This window comes from Vulpes lagopus, chromosome 7 (assembly GCF_018345385.1).
Source record: "Vulpes lagopus strain Blue_001 chromosome 7, ASM1834538v1, whole genome shotgun sequence".
Lineage (NCBI taxonomy): Eukaryota > Metazoa > Chordata > Mammalia > Carnivora > Canidae > Vulpes > Vulpes lagopus.
In genome coordinates this window covers 16,320,552-16,343,483 of record NC_054830.1, presented here as the reverse complement: position 1 = coordinate 16,343,483, position 22,932 = coordinate 16,320,552, and the positions used below count along the sequence as shown (strand labels likewise).

At 40.7% G+C, this 22,932-nt stretch overlaps 1 protein-coding gene across 3 annotated transcripts in view; it reads left to right on the top strand.

Moving 5' to 3' along the window:
* SETD2 (SET domain containing 2, histone lysine methyltransferase) overlaps nt 1-22,509 on the top strand; it is a 125,864-nt gene extending 103,355 nt beyond the window's left edge. For 2 of the 3 annotated variants that reach the window (XM_041761324.1, XM_041761326.1), the window contains 5 exons: nt 674-813; nt 3,167-3,278; nt 19,376-19,456; nt 21,241-21,342; nt 21,672-22,509. In XM_041761324.1, the coding sequence (XP_041617258.1) occupies nt 674-813; nt 3,167-3,278; nt 19,376-19,456; nt 21,241-21,342; nt 21,672-21,833 (597 nt within the window). In that variant the 3' untranslated portion in view covers nt 21,834-22,509. The remainder of the gene's footprint in view (nt 1-673; nt 814-3,166; nt 3,279-19,375; nt 19,457-21,240; nt 21,343-21,671) is intronic. The other variant, XM_041761325.1, reaches the window with a different exon arrangement.
* Nucleotides 22,510-22,932: the final 423 nt, after the last annotated feature.

Genomic DNA, 22,932 nt, shown 5'->3' with positions numbered 1-22,932 from the left:
CAGTCCCTAACAGTGATTGTAAAGTTTTTAAGCTTTTTGAAATGTGATGTTAAATTTAAAAAATATAAATATCAAGTTTCAAACATACAGAAAAATAGATAATGAATAAATGTTAATATTCTGTCATACTTGCTTTTCAGATTTTTTTCTTAAAAAAAAAATCTAAAGCTAATTCAGCTAATCAGTATCTTGTAGTTGGTATATGCCATTTAGCTTTGTTTTCTTGTTGTTGTTTTTTAAGATTTTATTTATAGGTATAGGCAGAGGGAGAAGGAGGCTCCCTGCGGGGATCCTGATGTGGGGCTCAATCCCAGGATTCCAGGATCACAAGCTGACAAAGCAACCACTGAGCCACCAAGGTGCCCCTAGCTTTGGTTTTATTAAGGTTGAAAGATACTGCGCTAGGTAGTGAGCTGCTGAATATTTTTCAGTGTGATCTCTTGGATGGTGAACATGGAGCCAACTGTCAATTTTCTGATAGGTCCCCTATAGCTCTTCATATATGCCACCTCTGATCATTTCCCAGATTGGACATTTGCTTTATCTTTTTTTTTTTTTTTTTTTTTTAAAGAAGAGGTGGATGTATGTTTTTACATATTGCTTAAGTAGGCTATTTTGTCCTCTTCAGCTAGATTAGAAGTCACTGAACAAGAATTTGTGTGTTTCTTTTTAGCCTGAAATGGTAGTGACAAATAATCTTCTGGATCTGCCACCCCCTTCTCCTCCCAAACCAAAAACCATTGTCTTACCTCCCAACTGGAAGACAGCCCGAGATCCAGAAGGGAAGATTTATTACTACCATGTGATCACAAGGTAAGAAGGGGTGTGTGGGCATCCCAAGTCAGCTTTCAGTTGGTCAAAGAAGCTGCCATCATAAGGGGAGATTTCTGAATATTGGCTTGGTGTCACTGGCTGTTGTTCACTGTGCTTGAGGGCTGCTAAGATTTCCAGAATCACATCTTAAATGTTATGTCATACCTTAGATTTTAGTCCTTTTTAGATAGATATATTTTGGTGTATTTTTAATCTGTAAGACTCTTTGGAGAAAACTAGAATTTAAAAAGATAATGACTTCCATCTAACATTGTGTAGGTATCAGAGGTCATGAACAAACCTCTTCTGTACAAGCCCGGATATAATAAATATTTTAGGCTTTGCCAGCCAAACAGTCTCTATTACAGCTACTAAATTCTGCCACTGTTGTGCAAACAATCCATAGACCATACATAAATGAATGGTCATGTCTTTTTCCAGCAAAACTTGATTTACAAAATAGGCAGTAGGCCAGATTTGGTCTATGAGCCATGGTTTGATGACCCCTATTATATGTAAGAAGCCCAATTTATCTTTTACTTAGAAGTTTAAAAAATACATATATCTTTTAGATGGATGACTTTATGTGAGTATATGTGCTTTCTCTCTGTGTCTGCGTGCGTGTGCATGTGTATACTCATCGGTGTATAATCTTACGTGAGTTGTTGGGGTACATGTTTTATAATCTTGTTACCAATATGTATAGAACTTTATCAGTTAATATAGAACTACAATATTTTTAGTTCATACTTATACTGTTTCTGGGGTTAGCAAACTATGCCCATAGGTTCTTGTATTTGTAAATAAAATTTTTTGGGGAACACAGCCACCCCTGTTTATTTAGAAGTTGTTTGTGGCTGCTTTCACACCAAAGTGGCAGAGTAGAGTAGTTGTGACAGAAACCATATGGCTGACAAAGTCAAAGATACATAACTCTGATCATTTATAGAAAAAAAAAATCTGCCAACTCCTGCTATCTTGTATGGCTGTACAAAATTTTATTTAACCCCACCCTCATTATTGGATTTTCACTGTTTTATATATAACTCCAACCCTGGACATTCTTAGAGACACTAATCTTCCTACCTTCTTGAGTAGATTTCTAGAGGTGAAGTTGTTGGTCAAAAGAGATCAACATTTTAAACTGATAATTATTGTCAGCTTAACCGTTAAAAAAAATTGTACCAATGTAGACTCCCACAAAAAGTATACATACAATATTGCCTTCATGTAGTTTCTTCTAATCTTTTAAGTCTAATAGATGAAAAGTTTTATTTTCATTTCTAATTCTTTTGTGGTTGAAGTGAACTGTCTTCATTAAATTATTGGCCACTTACATCTTTTGTGAATTGCTTGTTTGGGAGGGACATCTACCCATTTTCTGCCATTATTGTTAGATCTCTTTATCAAGAGTATTGCAAATGTCTTTGTAATGTTTAAGAATTTCATATAGTCCCATATTTTCCTTTATGCTTTATCAAGTGCCTGTGATGTTGCCAACTAAAGATGGTGTGGTAGGAGAGCAGAAGACCGCAGGAGGACTGGCCTGACAGATAGGCTGCTAGTTCTCTGAGGCTTTTGACATCTTAAGTGACTTTCCCTATAGCATTCCCTGTGGCAGCTGACTTCAGACTCTTGAACATGAACTTTCTTCTAGTTGTTATCTAGCTTAAAAAAGATCTAGCTTTAAAAAAAAAAAAATCTATGCTTGTGTATTTTCAAAGCAACTATAAACATGCTTTGAGTTAACGTGGTAGACCCCTTCTTGCAGTCAGTTGAGAATATTTTGAGCCAAGGGGACAAGTTTTTGACCTGAAGTCTTTTCCATGCTATCAGTCATTAAAGGGGCAAAGCCGCAGACAAGAAGGCTCCTAAAACAAGGAACAGTTTTTCTCACATGGCCAAGGATTATAAGGAGTGTGTTGTGATTTATTTTGTTTTGCTCCAAGTACATGCTAGGTACAATCACTATTGATCTGTTCATCTGCAGAGGGGAGGCAGAGGCAAGGCAGAGGCAAGCACTGACTCCGTGTACTTTTAGATTTTGCTGAATCCTCTTTCCAGAATATTAAGAACCAGGTGAGAAATAGGATGTTTGGTTTTATTGCTCTCTTCAACACCCAGTAGACATTGCCACCTCATTGGCTAGAGAAGTACAGTGGGCAAAATGATGTATGTCTTTGGGATAGAATCATGCTGCTGGAAAGATAGCAAAAGAATTTTTTTATGAAGCTGACTTATCCTATGTCTCATTATGTAAGCTGTGTTTTATGTGTATCTGAGCAGAGATACCTGTGCCAGAGTTCTCTGTTTTCTGGCCATGACCGTGTGGCTCTTCTTAACCTTCTTCTAGGCAGACTCAGTGGGATCCTCCTACTTGGGAAAGCCCAGGAGATGATGCCAGCCTTGAGCATGAAGCTGAGATGGACCTGGGAACCCCAACATATGATGAAAATCCCATGAAGGTGAGTGTGGCTTACACGTATTTCCTGATCATTTGGGACTCTGTGCTCTGTCATTTTCCTGGGCCAGTAGCCATGTAGTCTTGTGATTCTCTTTATCTTCTTGTCTAGAGAATTAACACATGTAATAAATGCTGGAGAGGGCTGAGACATCCAAACAATACAGAAGTATGGTATGTAGGAGCAAAAAATAAAAGCCCTTTCTTTTCAGCTGCTCTCCTGTCATCTTCCCTCTGTGGAGATAAATACTGTTAACTAATGCAGGAGTTCTCAACCGGGAGCAATTTTGCTCCCCAGAGGATATTTGATAATATCTGAGACATTTTTGGTTGTTAACAACTTAGGGGATGCTATGGGCTTCTAGTAGGTAGAGGCCAGGGAAGTCATGAAATATCTTACAGTTCACAGAACAGTCCCCCACAACAAAGAACTGGCCCAAAATGTCAGTAGTGCCAAGGCTGTGAAACCTTTCTTTGGCATACATTCTTCAAGGCCTTTCTGGAAAATGCACAAAGTGTTGTGGGTTTTTTTGTTTGTTTTTTTTGTTTTTTCATTTTAAGCACATACAATCATGGTATTTATTCTCCATTATAACCTCCTTTAATGTATCTCAGCTCTTTGGGCACTTGGCTGGCTCAGTCAGTGGAGCATGCAACTCTTGATCTTAGGATTGTGAATTCAAGCTCCACATTGGGCATAGAACTTACTTAAAAATAAAATCTTAAAAATACCTATCTTAGATCTTTCCTTGTAGATCTGCTCCATTCTTCTTGATGCTCTATGTTTTCTTTTAAAATGTATTTTAGCTCATTAATGATATCTTACATAGATGGTGTGGTTCATTGTCCTGCCATGAACATTTTGGGATTGATGGGTCTGGAAAAAAGTAAACTATTTACATTAAAACTTTACCAGGAGGGCAGCCCCGGTGGCCCAGCAGTTTGACGCCATCCTCGGCCCTGGGGTGTGATGCTGGAGACCCGGGATCGGGTCCCGCATTGGGCTCCCTTTGTGGAGGCTGCTTCTCTCCCTCTCCCTCTGCCTGTGTCTCTGCCTCTCTCTCTCTCTCTCTCTCTCTGTCATGAATGAATAAATAAAAATCTTAAAAAAACTAAAACAAAAAAACCTTACCAGGAGTGTTCCACCCCACATACACACTTTTTTTTTTTAAAGAGTTGGAACAGGGACACCTGAGTGGCTCAGTGGTTGAATGTCTACCTTCAGCCCAGGGCATGATCCTGGAGTCTCAGGATCGAGTCCCACATCGGGCTCCCTGCATGAAGCCTGCTTCTCTCTCTATGTCTTTGCCTCTCTCTCTCTCTCTCTCTCTCTCTCTCTCTCTCTCTCTCTATCTCTCATGAATAAATAAATAAAATCTTAAAAAAAAAAAAGAGTTGGGACAGAAACATTTTACTATGGAGATAATATTTTAGAACAGAGAAGGCAAAAAGCCTATTCTCTCTCTCTGACAAGACAGTAATTAGGATTAGAGATCCAAGTAAATTAAATACTCAGTGACTGAATTATAATCATTTTTGTTGCTATTTGTAATAGGACTTGCTATCTCCTAGGGTGAGGTGTCTTGAGTGAAATAAAAGACCATATTTCTATGTCCTAAGATCTGAATAGTTTTGTTTTTTTTTTTCTTAAACAGGAAAAGTCATTTTACTAGTTAAGTCATTGCAGAGGTAAGGAGAGGGAAGAGGGCAGAAAGGAAGGAACTGGAGTGAGAGAATTAAAGTAGAAACAACATACCTTTTTCATGTTTTATTCACTTTGGGAGAAACGTTTTTCTTCTTTCACCATATATTTGGCATTTGCCAAAAAAGTATGCACTTAAGTTAAAATCCATATGGAGCTTGCTAAATTTCAAGTGAATAATTTGAGTTACTTAACCACATCACTGTAGCTATGATATTGTCACATTTTCTTGAATCTTAAGTGTAAGAATGTGCCCAGGATTGTTAGGCAACTGCCATTTAAAATATCCAGAAGCTTACAAACACACGAAAACCACAGTAACTCCCTCTTCCCAGACTTCTGTATCTATGTTGGTTATATCTTTTGAAAAATAAACAGAAGGTTTGAGAAGAGATCTCTGGTGCAGGAATATAGGTAAGCTCTGAGACCCAAGTTTATCAAGCATATCAAGAGATCTTACCATCTCACATTAACCATTAATCATGATTCAGTCTTTTGGTCTGTAGAATACTGTTTGATTGACTGTAGGAGAAGTATAATCTTGAAAGCTCACATTACTCAAAATGAAGTATACATATTACTCTAGATGAGTATATTTATCAGGTTGTATCTGATAACATACAGAGAAAGTAAGTAACATGTTCTAGTCAAGGCTGTGGGTTCTCAACTCCTGCCCTAGATTAGTTACACTAAATACATACACTGAATTCCAGAAAAGTTACAATGCCCTAAATTCACATGATATTCACAGTGACAACAGTAGAAAAATATGTGGGTGTATCATTAGGTTGTAGTGGAAAACTAATTTATAATCTATTTTTTTTATTTTTTATTTTTAAAAATTAATTTTATTTATTTATTCATGAGACACAGAGAGAGAGAGAGAGAGAGAGAGAGAGAGAGAGAGAGAATGAGACAGAGATAGGCAGAGGGGGAAGCAGGCTCCACGCAGGGAGCCTGACGTGGGACTCGATCACGGGTGTTTGGGATCAGGCCCTGGGCTGAAGGCAGCAGTAAACTGCTGAGCCACCCGGGCTGCCCCTAATTTATAATCTAAACAATACTGGAGTATCAGTTCAAAATTAGGACTAGAATTAATACTAGTTGTTCTTAATGGAAGGCAAAGTAAACACACTGTTAATTTGATCAGATTTAAAAGTTGGTAGAGAATAGTCCACAGGTAGACTGTGTAGGGATGCATATATCCTTTTCATGAATTCTGAACATGAAGCTCTTACTGCCTGCTTACGTTGTGAAAGCATATGTGAAATTTGAAGGGCTAAACCTCAGCCAGGAAGTTGGTCAGAGTATGGTGGATATAACTTGACTATGATTAAGGAACTTCAGAAGGAAAAAAAAAAAAGTTTTCTGTGGCTACAGAGAAGTGTTTTCTCACAGGGTCTCTACTTAGGGGTTTAAAGAACCAACTAAAAATTACAATTTTTGTTTTCATTGTGTAGTGAGATAATGAGATTACCCCAAGATGAAATTCCACTTGGGAATGACGAAGATGGTGGGATTTCCCCTGTCTAATGGAAGAGTGTTCCTTGGTGCTCTTCTAAAATGTCAGCGATAGGGGTACCTGCGTGGCTTAGTTGGCTGAACATCTGGCTCTTGATTTCAGCTCCGGTCATGATCTTGGGGTTGTGAGATTGAGCCCGAGTAAGGGCTGGGCATAGAACCCACTTAAGATTCACTCTCCCCATGCCTCCCACCGCCCGCTTTTATTTTTTAATTTTTATTTATTTATTTATTTATTTATTTATTTATTTATTTATTTATTTATTTATTATTTATTTATTTATTTATTTATTTATTTATTTATAAGATTTTATATATCTATTCATGAGAGAGAGAGAGAGAGAGAGAGAGAGAGGCAGAGACACAGGCAGAGGGAGAAGCAGGCTCCATGCAGGGAGCCCAACATGGCACTCCATCCCAGGTCTCTAGGATCACACCCTGGGCCGAAGGTGGCGCTAAACCCCTGAACCACCCGGGCTGCCTGCTGCCCGCTTTTAAATTACATGCATACATACATAAAATGCCAGCGATGAGTGGGAAGATTTTCTGTTTTCAAATAACTGTACTACACACTCATTTAGCATTATTTAAAAAGCTAGCTTAAATTTAACACCAATGTAAGAGGCCACAAAGAATTTTATGTATTTTTAATACTTTTTTTTGAAGCCTGGTAATAGGTTTCTGAAAGAATAAGATATTTTAACTATATATTGTTACCTTTCTGTTTAATACATGAGCATGTATTACGTCCCTCAAGGTCTGCTTCATTTGTTGTGGAAGGATGGACAGGAAAGTTCAAAAATAAGCACATTTGCATTTATACTAGAGAGGTGTTTGACTAAAGGACTATAATGTATATTTATAAGAGTACTAGAATTTTCTCCAATCCACATAGTGTAGCATTCTTTAGCATTTCTTAAAGGCTAGCCTCCTGACATTTGTTTCAATTATATCATTAAATTATTCCAGGAATGTTAAGCAACAGACAACAAGGAGTCTATTCAGGGGTCTGCAAAAGCAAATATAAATCCAGTGCTTAACTCAAAAATAACTCTCCTATGTCACTATGCTCCTCTATGTAGGGAGAAGGGGTTGTTGCACGTGTAAAGATGAGGAGTTGGGAAGTTATAAAGAGGGAACCTCTTAATTGCCTGAGAGGGGTTACAGAATGAGACTTCTAATGGAGATTCAAAGATGTCATCTTTCAGAGAAAATAGGAGAAGCTTTTCCATTCTTCTTCCTTTGCCATAATACATAGCTCTATCTTGGAATTCAAATTATAATGATGAGAATGCACAGAGTAATAAGGCTGCCAAATGTAGTTCTTACTGTGAATAAATAGTGATAGGTTAGAGGTGTCTTCTCTCCCACATGGAATCAGAATCAAACCAAAATAGGGCTTTTACAACTTCAGTTCCTTGAGTGCATTTGACTGTAAAGTAGTTGTATCATTTCTACTTGAGCAGAAAACAAAAATCAATTTGGGGAGGTTTTACACCTAATGTTCAATTTTATGAAAATGATACCGTTACCAGCTTGAAACATTCTAGCTATGTAATTCAGAAGGAGAGGAAAACAAAACTTTCTATGGCCATTTGTTTTTGTCTAAATTTTTTCTACCTTATTCTTGCACATAAAATACTTTGTTGTTTGTGGCATATTTAATATCACATCCTTGTATTTGCAAATGCTCTTTCAGCTGTAAATAACAAAAATGAAACTCAAACCAGCATAAACATAAAAAGAGACATGTTGGCCTGTATAACTTGGGAGTCAAAGATTACAGTCTTTGATTCTGCTTCTGTGTGTAAACATGGCAAGCATCAAATCTGGAAATTCTTTTAAGAAGAACAGCTCAGTAATTATTGGGAGTCCTATATAAAGCACCGTGTGCTGTGGGTGAGGGTAAGGGGATGATAGTGATATGATCTGAGACCCCAATGCTCCAGTAGCTTACCTGGTCATGGGGTTATCACAGTGACTCCTGTGTTAACAGTCCTTGATTTTCAGTCAGTGATTCACAGATAGATTAGTTTCTAGATAGTTGGGAGCTGAGTCACCCTCAGCTCTTGTGAAATAAGATTTTAATGATCTTTGAGTGTGAATAGTAAGCAAGATTTTGGCATTGTTTTGGTCAGTTATCACAGAAGGTAGAAGAGAGTACTTGTTAAGTCCATGCAAGTGGTGTGGACTGGTGGAAGCTGGGGAGAAGGCTAATGAGCACCTGCAGCAGAACAGCCACCTCCACACAGGAAACCCCTTGTTGGCAGTGATGGGGTGAACTGCCTGACTTTAGGAACGTTGGCATTACTTGGTGAAGGGCACTTTTGGTGACGTAGGAGAGCTGTTCTTTAGAGATTTTCAAAATCTACTCACAGAGAAAAAGTAACTGTATATGACATTTTCACAGGTTAAACATTTACGGTTTTGTACAGATTTTGGTTTTAGGTTCTTTATCAAGAACAAAAGAAAGAGGTTTATTCAGCCTATCTATGACATAGAGGTACTGAATGAAATATTTATTGAATGAATCTGTCAGGAAAGTAGCTGAGGACTTCCTTGATTTCTACAGTGTTTATGTCTCAAGGCTTCTGTCACAACCCTAAAGTTCGTAATGGAGCTACAACAAGAGGAATTTGTAAGCACCACTGCAAAGCAATTCAGACTTTTATGGATGGTTTTATAACATACCTTTTCATTACCCATGACTCTGACAGTCTCTGCCTTTTAATTGGTATGTTTAATCTGTGTACATTTAGTAAATGTGTCAATAAGATTGAGCTTAAGGTCTATCCCCTTACTATTTTCTCATTTTCATCTATCTTCTGTGGGGATTTTCCTGCTTTCTTTTGGATTAATTTATATTTTTCCCTAAAGTATTTCATTGGCTTTTCTATTGGCTTATTAGCCATTCCTCTTTGTTTTTAGTAGTTGCCCTAAGGAGTGGTTATCCGAGTGTAGTGTGGGGACCTTAGGGATTTTAAGACTGTTTCAAGGGAGCCATGAGGTCAAAACTTTTTTCATAGTAATACTAAAATATCATATGCTTTTGCCACTCTCATCCATTCACAAGTACACTGTGGAATTTTCCAAAGGATACAATGGCATGATTGAATGAAGAAGGAAATAAGAATCCAGCTGTCTTCTGTTAAGCCTTACATTAAAGAGATTTCCAAAATGTAAAACTATGCCACTCTTACTAATTTCTTCAGTTTTGGAAAAGAAAGTTATCTTTTCACAAAAAAAATTATATTCACATGATGAGTTTGTTAATAATTTTAAAATAAATTAATATTTTTTTCCTGTTTAATTTCTAATATGGTAAATTTGGATAGATAGAACCCATATGAACAAAAGCTCTCTGGGGTCCTCAGTATATGGAAAGCAAAAGGGAATATTGAGACATAAAAGTTTGAGAACTACTGCTCTACAGTTTGCTATAATATGAATATTTATCTTGTTATAGTCTTCTGTTGTATCAAATACTATTTTATTGATAATAGTAGGAACCTACTTACATTTTGTCTGCTCTTGTCCATTGTGCTGCCGTACTTTTTTTTATTCTTTCATACCCCAGAATTCAGTATTATTTTTTTTAAACAGTTTGTTATAAGTTAATGAAATGTTTTTAAACTTGGGAGCAGAATCTTATATTTACTAGCATATTTACCATTTCTTGTATTCTTTATTCTTTGATGTAGATTTGAGCTTTTTTTCTGAATTCATTTTCCTTTAGACTGAAGAATTTAGACTGAACATTTTTAGTTATTTAGGTCTAATGGTGATGAATTCTCTCAATTTTTGTTTGTCTGAAAAAAAGTTCCTTGTCTTTTTCCTCTTTTCTTTTTTTTTACTAGACTATTTTTAAAAGCAATTTTAGGTTCATGTCAAAATTGAGCAGAAAGTGCAGAGTTTCCATATGCCCCTCTGTCACCACACATGCATAGCTTACCCCCACTGTCAACAACCTGCCAGAGCAGTCCAGTGGACCTACACTGACTTATCATTATTACTTAAGTCTATAGTTTGCATTAGGATTCTTAATGTTGTATACTCTTTGGGTTTAACAAATGTGTAATGGTATGTAGCCACCATTATAGCATCAGACAGAGTAGTTTCACTGCCATAAATATCCTCTGTGCTCCCCGTTTGTCCCTCCCTTCTTTTCTACCTCCCTCATCCCTATCCCTGACAACCACTGATCTTTTTACTGTCTCTGTAGTTTTGCTTTTTACAAAATGTCGTGTAGTTGGATTCATGTAGTATTTGTCCTTTTCAGATTGACGTCGTTCACTTAGCATTCTGCATTTAAGGTACCTTCATACCTTTTCGTGACTTGCTAGCTCATTTCTTTTTAGCACTGAATAATATTCCAATGTTTGGATCAATCACAGAAATATTTGTCCTCTAGCTACTAAAGGACATCCTGGTTGCTTCCAAGTTTGTGCAAGTTCTTTACGGGCATAAATTTTCCACTCAGAGTATGTTTTGTTTTGCAAGAAACTGCCAGACTCCTAACTTTTTTTTATTTTTATTTTTATTTTTAAAGATTTTATTTATTTATTCATGAGAGAGAGAAAGAGAGGGAGGGAGGGAGACACACAGACATAGGCAGAGTGAGAAGCAGGCTCCATGCAGGGAGCCCGATGCGGGACTCAATCCCAGGACCCCAGTATCAGGCCCGGGCTGAAGGTGGCACTAAACTGCTGAGCCACCTAACTTTATTTTTGAGGGATATTTTCACTGGATAGAGAATTCTAAATTGATATTTTATTTCCCCCTTTCACCACTTTAAAGGGTGTTATTCCATTTTTTCCTTACTTAAAATTATTTCTAATAAGACTATACTTATCTTTGTTCCCCTAAATATGTCTTTCTTCCTTTCTGTCTGCATGGAGAGAAATCTTAATCTTCTCCTCATAACTGGTTTTGAAGAATTTGTTTGTGATATACCTTGATGTTCTCTTGTGTTCAACTTCTGTGGTTTTTTGAGCTTTTTGGATCTATGGATTAGTATTTTTCATTAAATATGGAAATAGATTATTTTATGTCAGTTACATTTTTTCAGCTCTAAAGTTTCAGTTGGCTATTTTTAATACTACTGATTTCTTTGCTATTTATGTATTCCTTTATATCTTTGAATGTTTATAATGTGCAGCTTCACTTTCATTTCTGGTCATGTTTCTAGTGATTAATTTTTCTTGTGGTTATCAGATTAAAATTTTCCTGCTTCATGTGCATCCATTAATTGTCATTTGAACATTGGACATTGTGATTGTTATGTCATTGAGTTTCAGAGTTTTATTTTCCATTAAAGACTGATAAGTTTTGTTCTGGCAGCCAGTTAATCTATGGATGTTTGATTCTTTAGAAATTTCTTCTTAATCTTTGTTAGGTTGGTTCCAGAGTAGTCTTTTCTCTTGGAACAACTACTACTACCTAGTCTTCCTGGGATTTCCACTGAATGCCTTGGGTTAATACCAAGGTCTCTTCACTCCAACTGGTAGAAACTTGAATGTTTCCCAGCCTTCTGTGAGCTCTGGAAATTGTTAGTTTATAGCTCATCTCAGACACTTTGAACTCCAGTCTTATCTCTTTAGCTCACTGATACCAGCATGCTATGTTCTACTTAGGTTTTCCTCCCTACTCTGGGTTTTGGCACACAAAGAGAGCCAGGATACTCAGGGCATACCACCTTTTCCCCCCCTTGTTTCTGGGATTGTAATCCAGTGCTGCTTAATGTCCTATGGCAACTGTTGTTTCATGTATTTTGTCTAGTGTTTTGGTTGTTTACAGTGAGAGAGATAGCTTGTTAACAGTTAACTTGTCATGGCAAAAAGCACAAGTCTATGAAAGGGCTTTGAAAAAAACAGAACAGGGGTGCCTGGGTGGCTCAGTGGTTGAGCGTCTGCCTTTGGCTCAGCTCGTGATCCCAGGGTCCTGGGATCGAGTCCTGCATCAGGCTCCCCTCAGGGAGCTTGCTTCTCCCTTTGCTTATGTCTCTGCCTCTCTCGGTTGTCTTTCATGAATAAATAAATAAAATCTTTAAAAAAATAAAAAAGAAAAGAAAAAACAAAAGAACTTTATTGAGTATAACATACCTACCATAAAATTTGTAGTTCTTTTATGTTTACAATTTAATGGCTTTTTAAAAAATATTTATTTATTCATGAGAGACAGACACCAGAGAGAGAGGCAGAGGGAGAAGCAGGCTCCTTGCAGGGAGCCCGATGCGGGACTCGATCCCGGGTCTCCAGGATCACGCCCTGGGCCAAAGGCAGGCACCAAACTGCTGAGCCACCCAGGGATACCCTATAATCCTTGTTATAGCATATATTCAAATTTCATTTTTATGGCCGAATAATACTCCCTTGAATAAATGTAACCATATTTTGTTTCTCCATTTACCAGCACCAGTTAATGGACATTTGGGTTGTTTCCACTCATTGGCTGTTATGTATAAGGGTATATGGACATTTGTGTTGTGAGTCTTTGGACATGCATTTTCAGTTCTCTTGGGTGAATATTTAGGAATGAATTGCTGGATGATGGGACTAATTTATGTTTGACTTTTAAGAAACTGCCAAATGATTTTCTAAAGTAGCTATATGAGGGGTGCCTGGGTGGCTTAGTCAGTTAAGCATCTGCCTTTGGCTTGGGTCATGATCTCAGGGTCCTGGGATTGTGCCGGGCTCCCTGCTCAGTGGGGAGTCTGCTTGTTCTTCTCCCTCTGCTCCTCCTCACCCTACTTGTGCTCTCTCTCACTTGTTCACTCTCTCTCAAATAAATAAATAAAATACTAAAAAAAAAAAAAAGTAGCTGTATCATCGTACATTTCTACTCCAGCAGTGTATGAAGGTTCTGTAGGAGTTTTTGTAGAAACAGGTATTCAAGGGGAAAGGCCGCTAAGTGTCATGTGCTTCCAGCAAAAAACTCTGGACATTCACTCTGTATTTAGCTTCTTAGCCTTTTATCTCTGATTGTCAGCTTTACCTTTTCTTATATTTCTATGAGAAAATCCAAACAAGGGATCCCTGGGTGGCGCAGCGGTTTGGCGCCTGCCTTTGGCCCAGGGCGCGATCCTGGAGACCCAGGATCGAGTCCCACATCGGGCTCCCGGTGCATGGAGCCTGCTTCTCCCTCTGCCTGTGTCTCTGCCTCTCTCTCTCTCTCTGTGTGACTATCATAAATAAATTAAAAAAAAAAAAATTAAAAAAAAAAGAAAATCCAAACAAAAGGCATCTATTCTGTTATTAACCCTTTGATCTGGATATAACCAATGAAAGAACAAATGAGTTTTGATTTTCCAGCCAAACTTGCCCTGAAGCACAAGTCAAAGGCTTGAGATGTCAGTCTTTGGATCCCTTTCCAGAACATAGTCTCTAATATCCATATCTACTCTTACTTGGATAGTGAGGGACTTACTTGGGTCCAGCCTTCCTAATCGGTTTTTATGACTGTACTCATCTCATTAGCATCTCAAAAGGCAGGAGAAGGATGCTGAGGAGTATGTTTTTATTCCTTTTGTCCAGCTGTTTTTCATCTTTAGGCTTTCATGTAAGTTTTAATCCCCTTGGGGGTACAGATTGTACCATTGATTTATAGGCCTTGTATGAGGTATTAGGGATAGAAAAAGAAATAAAACTGAATACAGTCTTCATGAAGTTCATTTTAAGTAAAGAGCCACATCAGGGCTCCTAGGTGACTTGGTTAAGCGTCCAACTCTTGATTTCAGCTCAGGTCATGATCTTAGGGTTGTAAGATGGAGCCCCGAGTCAGACTTTATGCTGGGTGAGGAGCCTGCTTAAGATTCTCTCTCTCTGAAAAAAGGAACGAGAGGGAGAGAGAAAGAAAGAAAGAGTGAGCCCCATCTATAAATCAAGAACCCAGTGGGATAATTGCTATATTAGAAGTATGTACAAAATTCTATGGGAGCACAGTGATTAATGGTCTGAGAAGATGTGCTATGTCACAGAAGACATGATTTTACCTATAGCCAAGGTGGGCAGGAAAGAACATTCTAGGTAGATAAAACAGTTTTGGCAAAGGTGTAAAGTCAGGATAAGACAGAATGTATATAGGAAATAATATAATTTGGTACAGTGAGAGTTTGGTGCATATGGGGTAGTGAACAAGACAAAAATATGGAAATGTAGGTCATATTTAAATTGTCTAAGATCTTGGTGTCCTACTAATGTGATTATTGTATGAAAGGTACTTGGGAGTCAGTGAGTGCTTTTAAAGTAAAGGAATCAGATGTGTTTGCCTTAAGCAAAACAGGTGAAAAAAATGAGATTGGTAGCAGGGAGATAAGGTTGGAGAGTATTATAACAGTTTAGGCAAAGTGAGAAACTAAGAGTGGAGATGTTAGGGACTCCTGCAAAGACATTTGAGAGGCATCATCATCAGGGCTTCACAAACAAGTATGTGTGGAAGAGGCAGGGATGACCCACCATCCTCATTTGTAGTTTGGGGGGAGATAAGATCCCATTATTCAGTCTAGGGGTTGAAGGAAAGATCAGGAGGAGGTTTGGAAATATATTCAGTGTGGAATTTGAGCTCCTTTACAGGATTCAGGGTAGGAATGACTGGTAGGCAGTTAAATCTAGATTTGAGCCATCATTAAATTGGTGGGTTTTTTATTCGAAACATTAGGGGGATATGGTACCTGCACGGGGAAGGTGTGTAATGGGCAGAGAATTCTTTGAAGGTGCTATGTGGTGCTGGATGGGTGGTTTTGAAAGTTTTTGATGCTGAGACTAAGCATCTGTGAGAGCCCTCCTTCTCTGTTTTCCTCCAGTGTTGTTCCCTCCTCTTGGTCATCTTGTGCTCTCTTCCATCATCCGTCATGTGGTGAGTGTAAAGTCAAGCCTTCCCTTTGAGGATCCCAGACGTGAATCATTCCTGACTGCTTATGTGATCGAAAGGCAGCAGTTTTTACTACTGGTTTTTGGCTTTTAATTAACATTCAGACACAAGTGTAGTAGATGTCCTAAGTGTAACTATGTTGTGTTAAAATAGTGGTTGTAAAGTGTTTGTTGTATTGAGGGAATTGGAGGAGGATGGGATCCGAGGCCAAGAGTCTTTTCAATTGATGGTCTCATCTTTGGCATTGGGGTAATTTGCAAAAGGATTCCATATGAAATCACTTCCCAGCAATGGAGGAGAGAACCTGGGATCCCTGGGTGGCGCAGCGGTTTGGCGCCTGCCTTTGGCCCAGGGCGCGATCCTGGAGACCTGGGATCGAATCCCACGTCGGGCTCCCAGCGCATGGAGCCTGCTTCTCTCCCTCTGCCTATGTCTCTGCCTCTCTCTCTCTCTGTGACTATCATAAATAAATAAAAATTAAAAAAAAAAAAATCCAGATTTATTAAAAAAAAAAAAAAAATGGAGGAGAGAACCAGGAAATCAGATTTGAGAGAGTATTGTCAGAAACCAGAGCCCAGATCTCTGCAGAGCAGATGGTGAAGTTGCCCAGTAAGCATGGCCTGATGGATAGAGGGGGGACCAGAGAGAAACTTCCAGGGCTGCACTACACTCTAGGCCAGATGGGAAGAGGAGGAGGCCTTCTGGTTCTTAGCAGTATCTTTAGGACCTCAGTTCGGGTTTATCAGCCCTGGGAAATAGATAGAGCCTGTGTGTAATCTAGTCAGGCTTTTGAAACACTATTTCTAGAAATCGCCATGAGATCTTTTTGTTCCTGTCCAGTCCTTCCTTCCCCAATCTCCACCTTTTTTTTTTTTCTTGACAGAATAAAGTGTGGTGCCTTATTTAGAACCCAAACACTGAAATATTTTTGCTTTTTCTGCTACCAAAGGGTCACAACTCCAAAACACAATATACTGAGCTTTTATTTTCAAGGCTCCTTCTCATTTAACCTTTTAATTGATGTATACAGTCTTGTGCATTGCAGAATTTAGGTTGAATTGTGTAGTTTCTGATAAGCTCAAATTCTGCTTCTGGATTCATGCTGCCCTGAAAGATAAAGTTCCTCCTTCAATAATATTTTACATCTCCAGTTCCAAAGGGTATTTAATTAAATTCAGGGAGAAGCATTAGGCTGGTATATCCTGCTCTCTTTGTCAGGACTCCTTTCAGCCAGCTTCTGATCCTGAGTCCCAGGGCACATGGGCTTTGTGCTTTGGTTATTTCTGCCTATATAATAAAGGATTGAGCTTGCATGTGTTTTGTTACACACCCAGTGTGTGGTTACCAGAGCCATCCAATAAGCTTAAAGTCATTCCTTTGCTAAGCCAAAAAACTTGAAACCTCACCTTGGATAATGTGAAGGTACTGAGGCCTTCTCTATTATATTTATATCTGATCATATTCTAACCAGACTCCCTGGAATCCAGACATGCCCCAAATGAAGGCTGACAGCAGGATGATCTGCTAAAGGCAGTAAGCTCTGGCTATATACTAAGTCCTCTCCCCACATTTCATTGTGTGCTCTCATCGGCCACTGTTCACATAGGTTCCCGCCAGAATCCTCCATTGGCTGATGCTGCCCCAGGAAAAGGCAACCTGATGATTGCTGAGGCCCTAGGAAAACATTGCTTTCTCACCTAGCAGAGTGCTTTCCACCTCTCTGATGGTTCCTAGTGGTCTCAGTGAGACCACTTGCAGGACAGGTAGATATTCTCTACCCCATGAAATAGCTTAATTTTTCAGGACCATTGGTCCAGGCTAATGATCTTTTGTGGTGCTAAAGGATTTTTAATTAGCAGTCAGCATTTGAGAAGGTTAACCCTGGTTTTAACACCTTACCTATTGTAGAGATGCTAACATTTTAAATGGGAGTTTTCTGGAATCAGAGAAGTTTTTCATATCCGTGTCCATCAAGTGCTGTCCTCAGCTCTGACTCCGGCTCCAGGTATTGTTTGGCATTGGACCTGAGTAAGCGTTAACCAGTTTCTGAAATCCTTTGTTATGCCATTTGTGGACCACAGACCAAGAGAGGTACATGAATTTTAGTACTCTCTAGAGTGCTTCATTTTGGTTTATGATTTCCATGATGCAAGTCTAGGCACCCTTCATTTTAACATTTCCTTTCTCAATCCCAATTGCTCAGCACTCAAAAGGACCATGAAAGCTGCTAGACAGAGCTCAGTGGACTGTGCTCTGTAACTGTGTTTTTAAAGCCCTACCAACCTCACCAAGTCAGAGATTAAATTAGAAAGCAATTAAATATGCACTAGATTTATTTAGCTTTCTGAACACATACCCCATTCAGAGGGAAGCAGAACATTCCTCTTTACACAGTGCCCTCACTGAGAGCCTGGCCTCTTCTGCAGGATCAGGAGCCTTGAGATGGTTGCCATACCTCACGGGGCTTTTTGTAGCTGTTGCTGTTGCTGCTCATTTCTGAGTTCTCTGAGAGAACAGCTGAGGGTGTGTTGCAGTCTCCCTGGCTTATTCAGACCGTCTTTGGTCCCTTGCTGCCTGAGGTCTTGTTGTGAAGCATAGCCACACACTCTACTGCTGGAAAAATAACCGCAAGATCCCAAAGCAAAACATCAGAAATTTGAGTTTCAGTGTGCTTTTTGGTCTTGTTTCCTGAGAACAGGTTGACTCTGTATATTCTTTCTATTCTGCCCTCCCTCTCCTGCTCCCACAGCAGCAGAAAGTGGAAAAATGGAAAATATGTAAAGCTTTTATAACAAATCAGAGAAAGCAGATTTGTAGCAGCCCAAAGCCAAGGGAGTGCCACCTTTCTTTGGAGCCAGTCCAGAGCAAAGGGAGTTGAACAGCTCCTTCATCACCAGCGCCTTCAGACTGTTTATGGAAATGGAGGAATCAGCACTGGGGGGATGGGTTGGGAACAGAAAAATTCTCTGCTCTCAGCGGCTAGCAAAAATATGAAGTATCTGTAATAACAACTGCAGTTTCTACGTCCGTCTGAACTCTTTCAGAAGAGAATGCTTATAAATCTTTTCTGTGGAAAAGCAGGTTTACTCCTGAGGGGCTTGATGGTTGGGGGTGGACAAAGGTCTGGGGAAATGGCCTTGGGCAGGTGCTCTGAATGCCAGGGCTGCAAGCCCCTTACCTCTCGGCAGTGTCTGGCTAGGGGGAACTTAGCAGCTTCCCCTCTAGCACAGCTGGAAGGGAGTATTTTTAGGTTTGTCATCATCTTACCAGCTTGGGACAGAATATCTTCTGTGTCTTAGCATCTATTCATCTGCTCACTACTTGGATGACCCTCGTCTCCTTCCCCCTATACTGCGACATGTCTTTAGTCTTTACATTCCTGAGCTGGAGATACCAACCTCCAAGGAGCCTCTCCTGTATATTGAGACAGTTTTGTACAGTCCAGACAGTTCTGCCTTTAGAGAAAAGATGATGAGTTCACAAGGGGAGTAGAGGGGCCTGGATAAGGACTGTGGTGTGGTCTGACCTTCCAGTTTTGTGGTGAAAGGTCTAGAGAACAGAGCATTTCGCCTTTGTCTTGGAATCCTAGAATGTCAGGAGTCAGGAGAGGTGGAGCTCACTGAGTCCAGGCCTCACTTGGCAGTGTGGGTACTGAAGCTCCGAACAGGGACCTCAGTGGTCCATCACACAGCGTGTTCCTCTGCAGGGAAGGTGACTCTGAAACAACTGGAAATGTTTAGTACATCAAGGATGTAACTTTAACTTAAGCATAGAACTTGGTTTACAGGAAGGAGGTGACAGGATTGAAACATGAGGTGAGACTGGTAACAGCAGCCAGCTGAATCTAAGCCATGCCCACTTAGGATTGGCTTACTCTAATCCTAATGGATCCTAAAGTATTAGGAGTCAGGTGTCCCATCTGGGGGAAAGAAAGGAAGGTTTTGGAAGAGCAGGGCATCACTGACCTGACCTCTCATGCCAGCACTGTTTGTTTTCTTTTGCATTTCTAGACCTCAAAAAAGCCTAAGACAGCAGAAGCAGACACCTCCAGTGAACTGGCTAAGAAAAGCAAAGAAGTATTCAGAAAAGAGGTAAGGTTTGGTGGGTATGGGCCCTAAGCTCTGCAGGCTCAAGCCTAAGCCCTTTCTTTTCTTGTCCTAAGTGGTAGGCTGCCCTGCCTTTGGGTGTTCCTTTGCTTCTGTGCTATGACTGTATAGTTGTCATGTGAGGAGGGCCCATTGGAATGGTCCTTTACAGGTGGGTAATAAGCACTTTCATATCCATTATCACTTCATTCCTGTAACTGCTCTTGAGGTAGGCAAGACAGAACTGTCATTCTTCTTATGTAGGTGGAGGTGCTCTTAAGGTTCAGAAGTTCTAGACAGAAGGCCTGAACTCAGGCCCCCTAGCTCAAAGTCTAGTGTTCTGTTTTGGTGATGTCTTATTCAGTGGCAGCCTTATCCTCACGGGATTGGAGAAAGTAGCTCCTCTTCATGATGCTGGAAGTGTGTTTCCAGCTGTCAGGACACTGACCTTGTCTGCCTCAGGGCATCTAGATTCTAAACTCCGGTCTTGATTCACCAACTGTTGGAAGAAACAGACCTGTAAATGAGTAATGGCAGCTGTATGTGGAATATGCCATCTTAGGGCTGGAGGCCACTGTTCAAGGTGTCAGGCAGGGCTGTTGAGTTGGGGGTAGGAATGGGCCAGGTAGATCAGGAGGGGTATAACTTCAGGCAGTAGAATGTACAGAAGCAAAAGAAATCCTCATCCCTCCTAGGCAATTGTAAGTAGTCCATTGGCCGTACGTAGCACAAGGTATGTGAGGGGTGTTGGAAGATGAGGCCAAACAGTGTTGTGTGTCTGGCAGTTATCAGGTGCCATGATAAGGACTTGAAGCTAGGTAGAAGGAATCCCCTGACGGTATTTGGGGAAGCAGATTGTAACGAGGCTCTATGAAGGCCAGATAGAAAAATTGAATAAATGCCCTTTCCAGGGCTTTAGCTTTAAATCAAGAAACTTAGTTTCTAAAAAAAAAAAGAAACTTAGTTTCTTGCTCTCTCCTTCTGAAATTACTGGTATTTCAGCTCAGCCAACCAGCAGCTGTTTGAGTGCCTGCCTGTGATACTTGACCTTTGAATGTCGGGAGCTGCCTGGAGTTTCAGGGATGGGTAGACTCTGTTCAATGTCTTTTGACAAAATGGCGATTGTTGACCTCTTTGCTTCCTTTGTACCCTAGACCTTAGCACCACAGATACTTTCAGAGGTTCCATGCCAGGGGAGTCTCTCTTGAAAGCCACTGGTAGAACAGGCACTACAGAGACAGTTTAGGAGGACACTGGAAGTTGTGTATCAGAAAGTGTCCTACCCTGGGGCTTCTCCCACCAGCTAGCATACCATGCCTGCATGTGCTTCACGTTGCTGTGGGATGGATCCAATGGAGTGTGACACAGAATCTAAGTGATCTTCCATAACAAAATGCCTGTGTTTCTGGGGTTGCTGAGCCTCCTGGTAGCACTGGAATGTTCTCTCTACTCTGCCTCCAAGGCTACAGGCTCTTCATGCCAAGAACATGAGATTTGTTAGCTGAACACATGGGCTGCCATGAGACTCAGCAGTGAAGTCTTGCTGGTGGGTCTCCTCTTCTGCTCTAAGTCAGGCTTGCTTGTCTACCCAAGACAGCTCCCCCCCCCCCCTCGGAGCTGACCTAAGATCCTTATCTCTCCTATCCCACTGGCCTAGTAGTGTTCTTTTATCCAAACCAGCCAACCTGAGTGGCAAAAAGGGAAGGATTGGCTATCTCGTTATTTCCTCAGTGCAATCCTTTGCCCTCTCCGGACTTCTGAGTGGTGTGTGCTCTTTCTCCCGCCTACAGATGTCCCAGTTCATCGTCCAGTGCCTGAACCCTTACCGGAAACCTGACTGCAAGGTGGGAAGAATCACCACAACAGAAGACTTCAAACACCTGGCTCGCAAGGTATCCCTCTGTTCTGAAGATGTTCTGGGCAAACCATGTACCTTTCATCCTAGAAAGTGGGTTTTCCTTGCCACAGGCTTGGCTGGGGACCCAGGAAGAGGGGGAGGGAAGGTTAGGGAATGCAGGGCACCCCACTTGAGGGTAGGGTTGGTGGTCCTCTAAAAAGACTTACAGAGCTGAGCCTCCCCTTTCTGGTGACCCCAGCACCAGCCTGCCCCAGTCTCTCTCTATTAGACCCCAGTCTTGGTGAGAAGAGCCCTGAGGCACCAGGCTGGCCTTAACCCCTGAAATCCTTTCCACTCTGGTCTCTCTTCCTGTGTCCTGGACAGCTGACGCACGGCGTTATGAATAAGGAGCTGAAGTACTGTAAGAACCCTGAGGACCTGGAGTGCAATGAGAATGTGAAACACAAAACCAAGGAGTATATTAAGAAGTACATGCAGAAGTTTGGGGCTGTGTACAAACCCAAAGAGGACACTGAATTAGAGTGACTTGTGGGGCCAGGGTGGGAGGACAGGTGAGCAGGTAGGACCGACTCGGGAGAAGAAACCCCGTGGGCCCGCTGCCCCCTTCCCTCCCCCTCTGTCAGGGCTGTGCTACTGGTGACACATCGCCCTGGGGATTTCAGACCTGCAGATTTCAACTGAAAGCCACGAAATCGAGCTCCATCTGCAACAGGCGATCCCTGGTCAGGAGTTGTTGGGGTGTGGTTGGAGGCCCGTCAGAGGCAAGGGCTTAGGGAAGGACCCCGCTAAGATCCTGGCCAGGCCTAGCCCCACTCCCAAACCTGGGTCTCCTCCTTGGCGGTGCTGTCAGCGCACAGACCCATGCGCATCCCCACCCATAACCCTTCACCCTGACGATCTGTATTATATTTTAATGTATATGTGAATATATTGAAAATAATTTGTTTTTTCCTGGTTTTGTTTGTTTTTCGTTTTGCTTTTAGCCTCTACGTGCTAGATCACAGGAAGACTTTGTAAGGACGGTTTTAAGTTCTCCTGCAAGGTTTAATTTGTTATCATGTAAATATTCCAAAGCAGGCTGCCTTGTGGTTTTGGCCAGCCTTGTGCTATGTTGATAAGATTGATTTACTGCTTAAAATCACTTTACTTTATCCAATTTTTACTGAACTTTTTATGTAAAAAATAAAATCAATTAAAGAACTTGGCATGTGTGTTCCCTAAAAGCTAGTCAAGCATGTTTGTATATAGTGGTGTCACCGGCAAGAGAAAGGAGAAATGGCCACAGATGTAGGAAGTCCAGAGTTAATCCTGGAACTTGGAGTTCATCACAGGCCTTGTTCCTGAAGGTCCCACTGCGACTGACACTTGTGGCCTTAGGATCTTATGCCTGTGTTCAGGGTGGAGTCAACTTGTACTACATGTATTCCAGAGCAAAAAAAGTAGCCTGAGGGCCTCGTCGGCCCTGGGCTTCTCTGTACTTTGGTTCATAGGTCAGGCAGGAGAAAGGTACAAGTCTTCCCCTTTACATCTCCTGGCTGTAGGGAGAGGCACTGACCCTCTTCCCTCCAGAACTTGAGTTCCCCAAGCTCCCTGGATTGCTCTTTTAACTTGCAGGTTAAAAGAC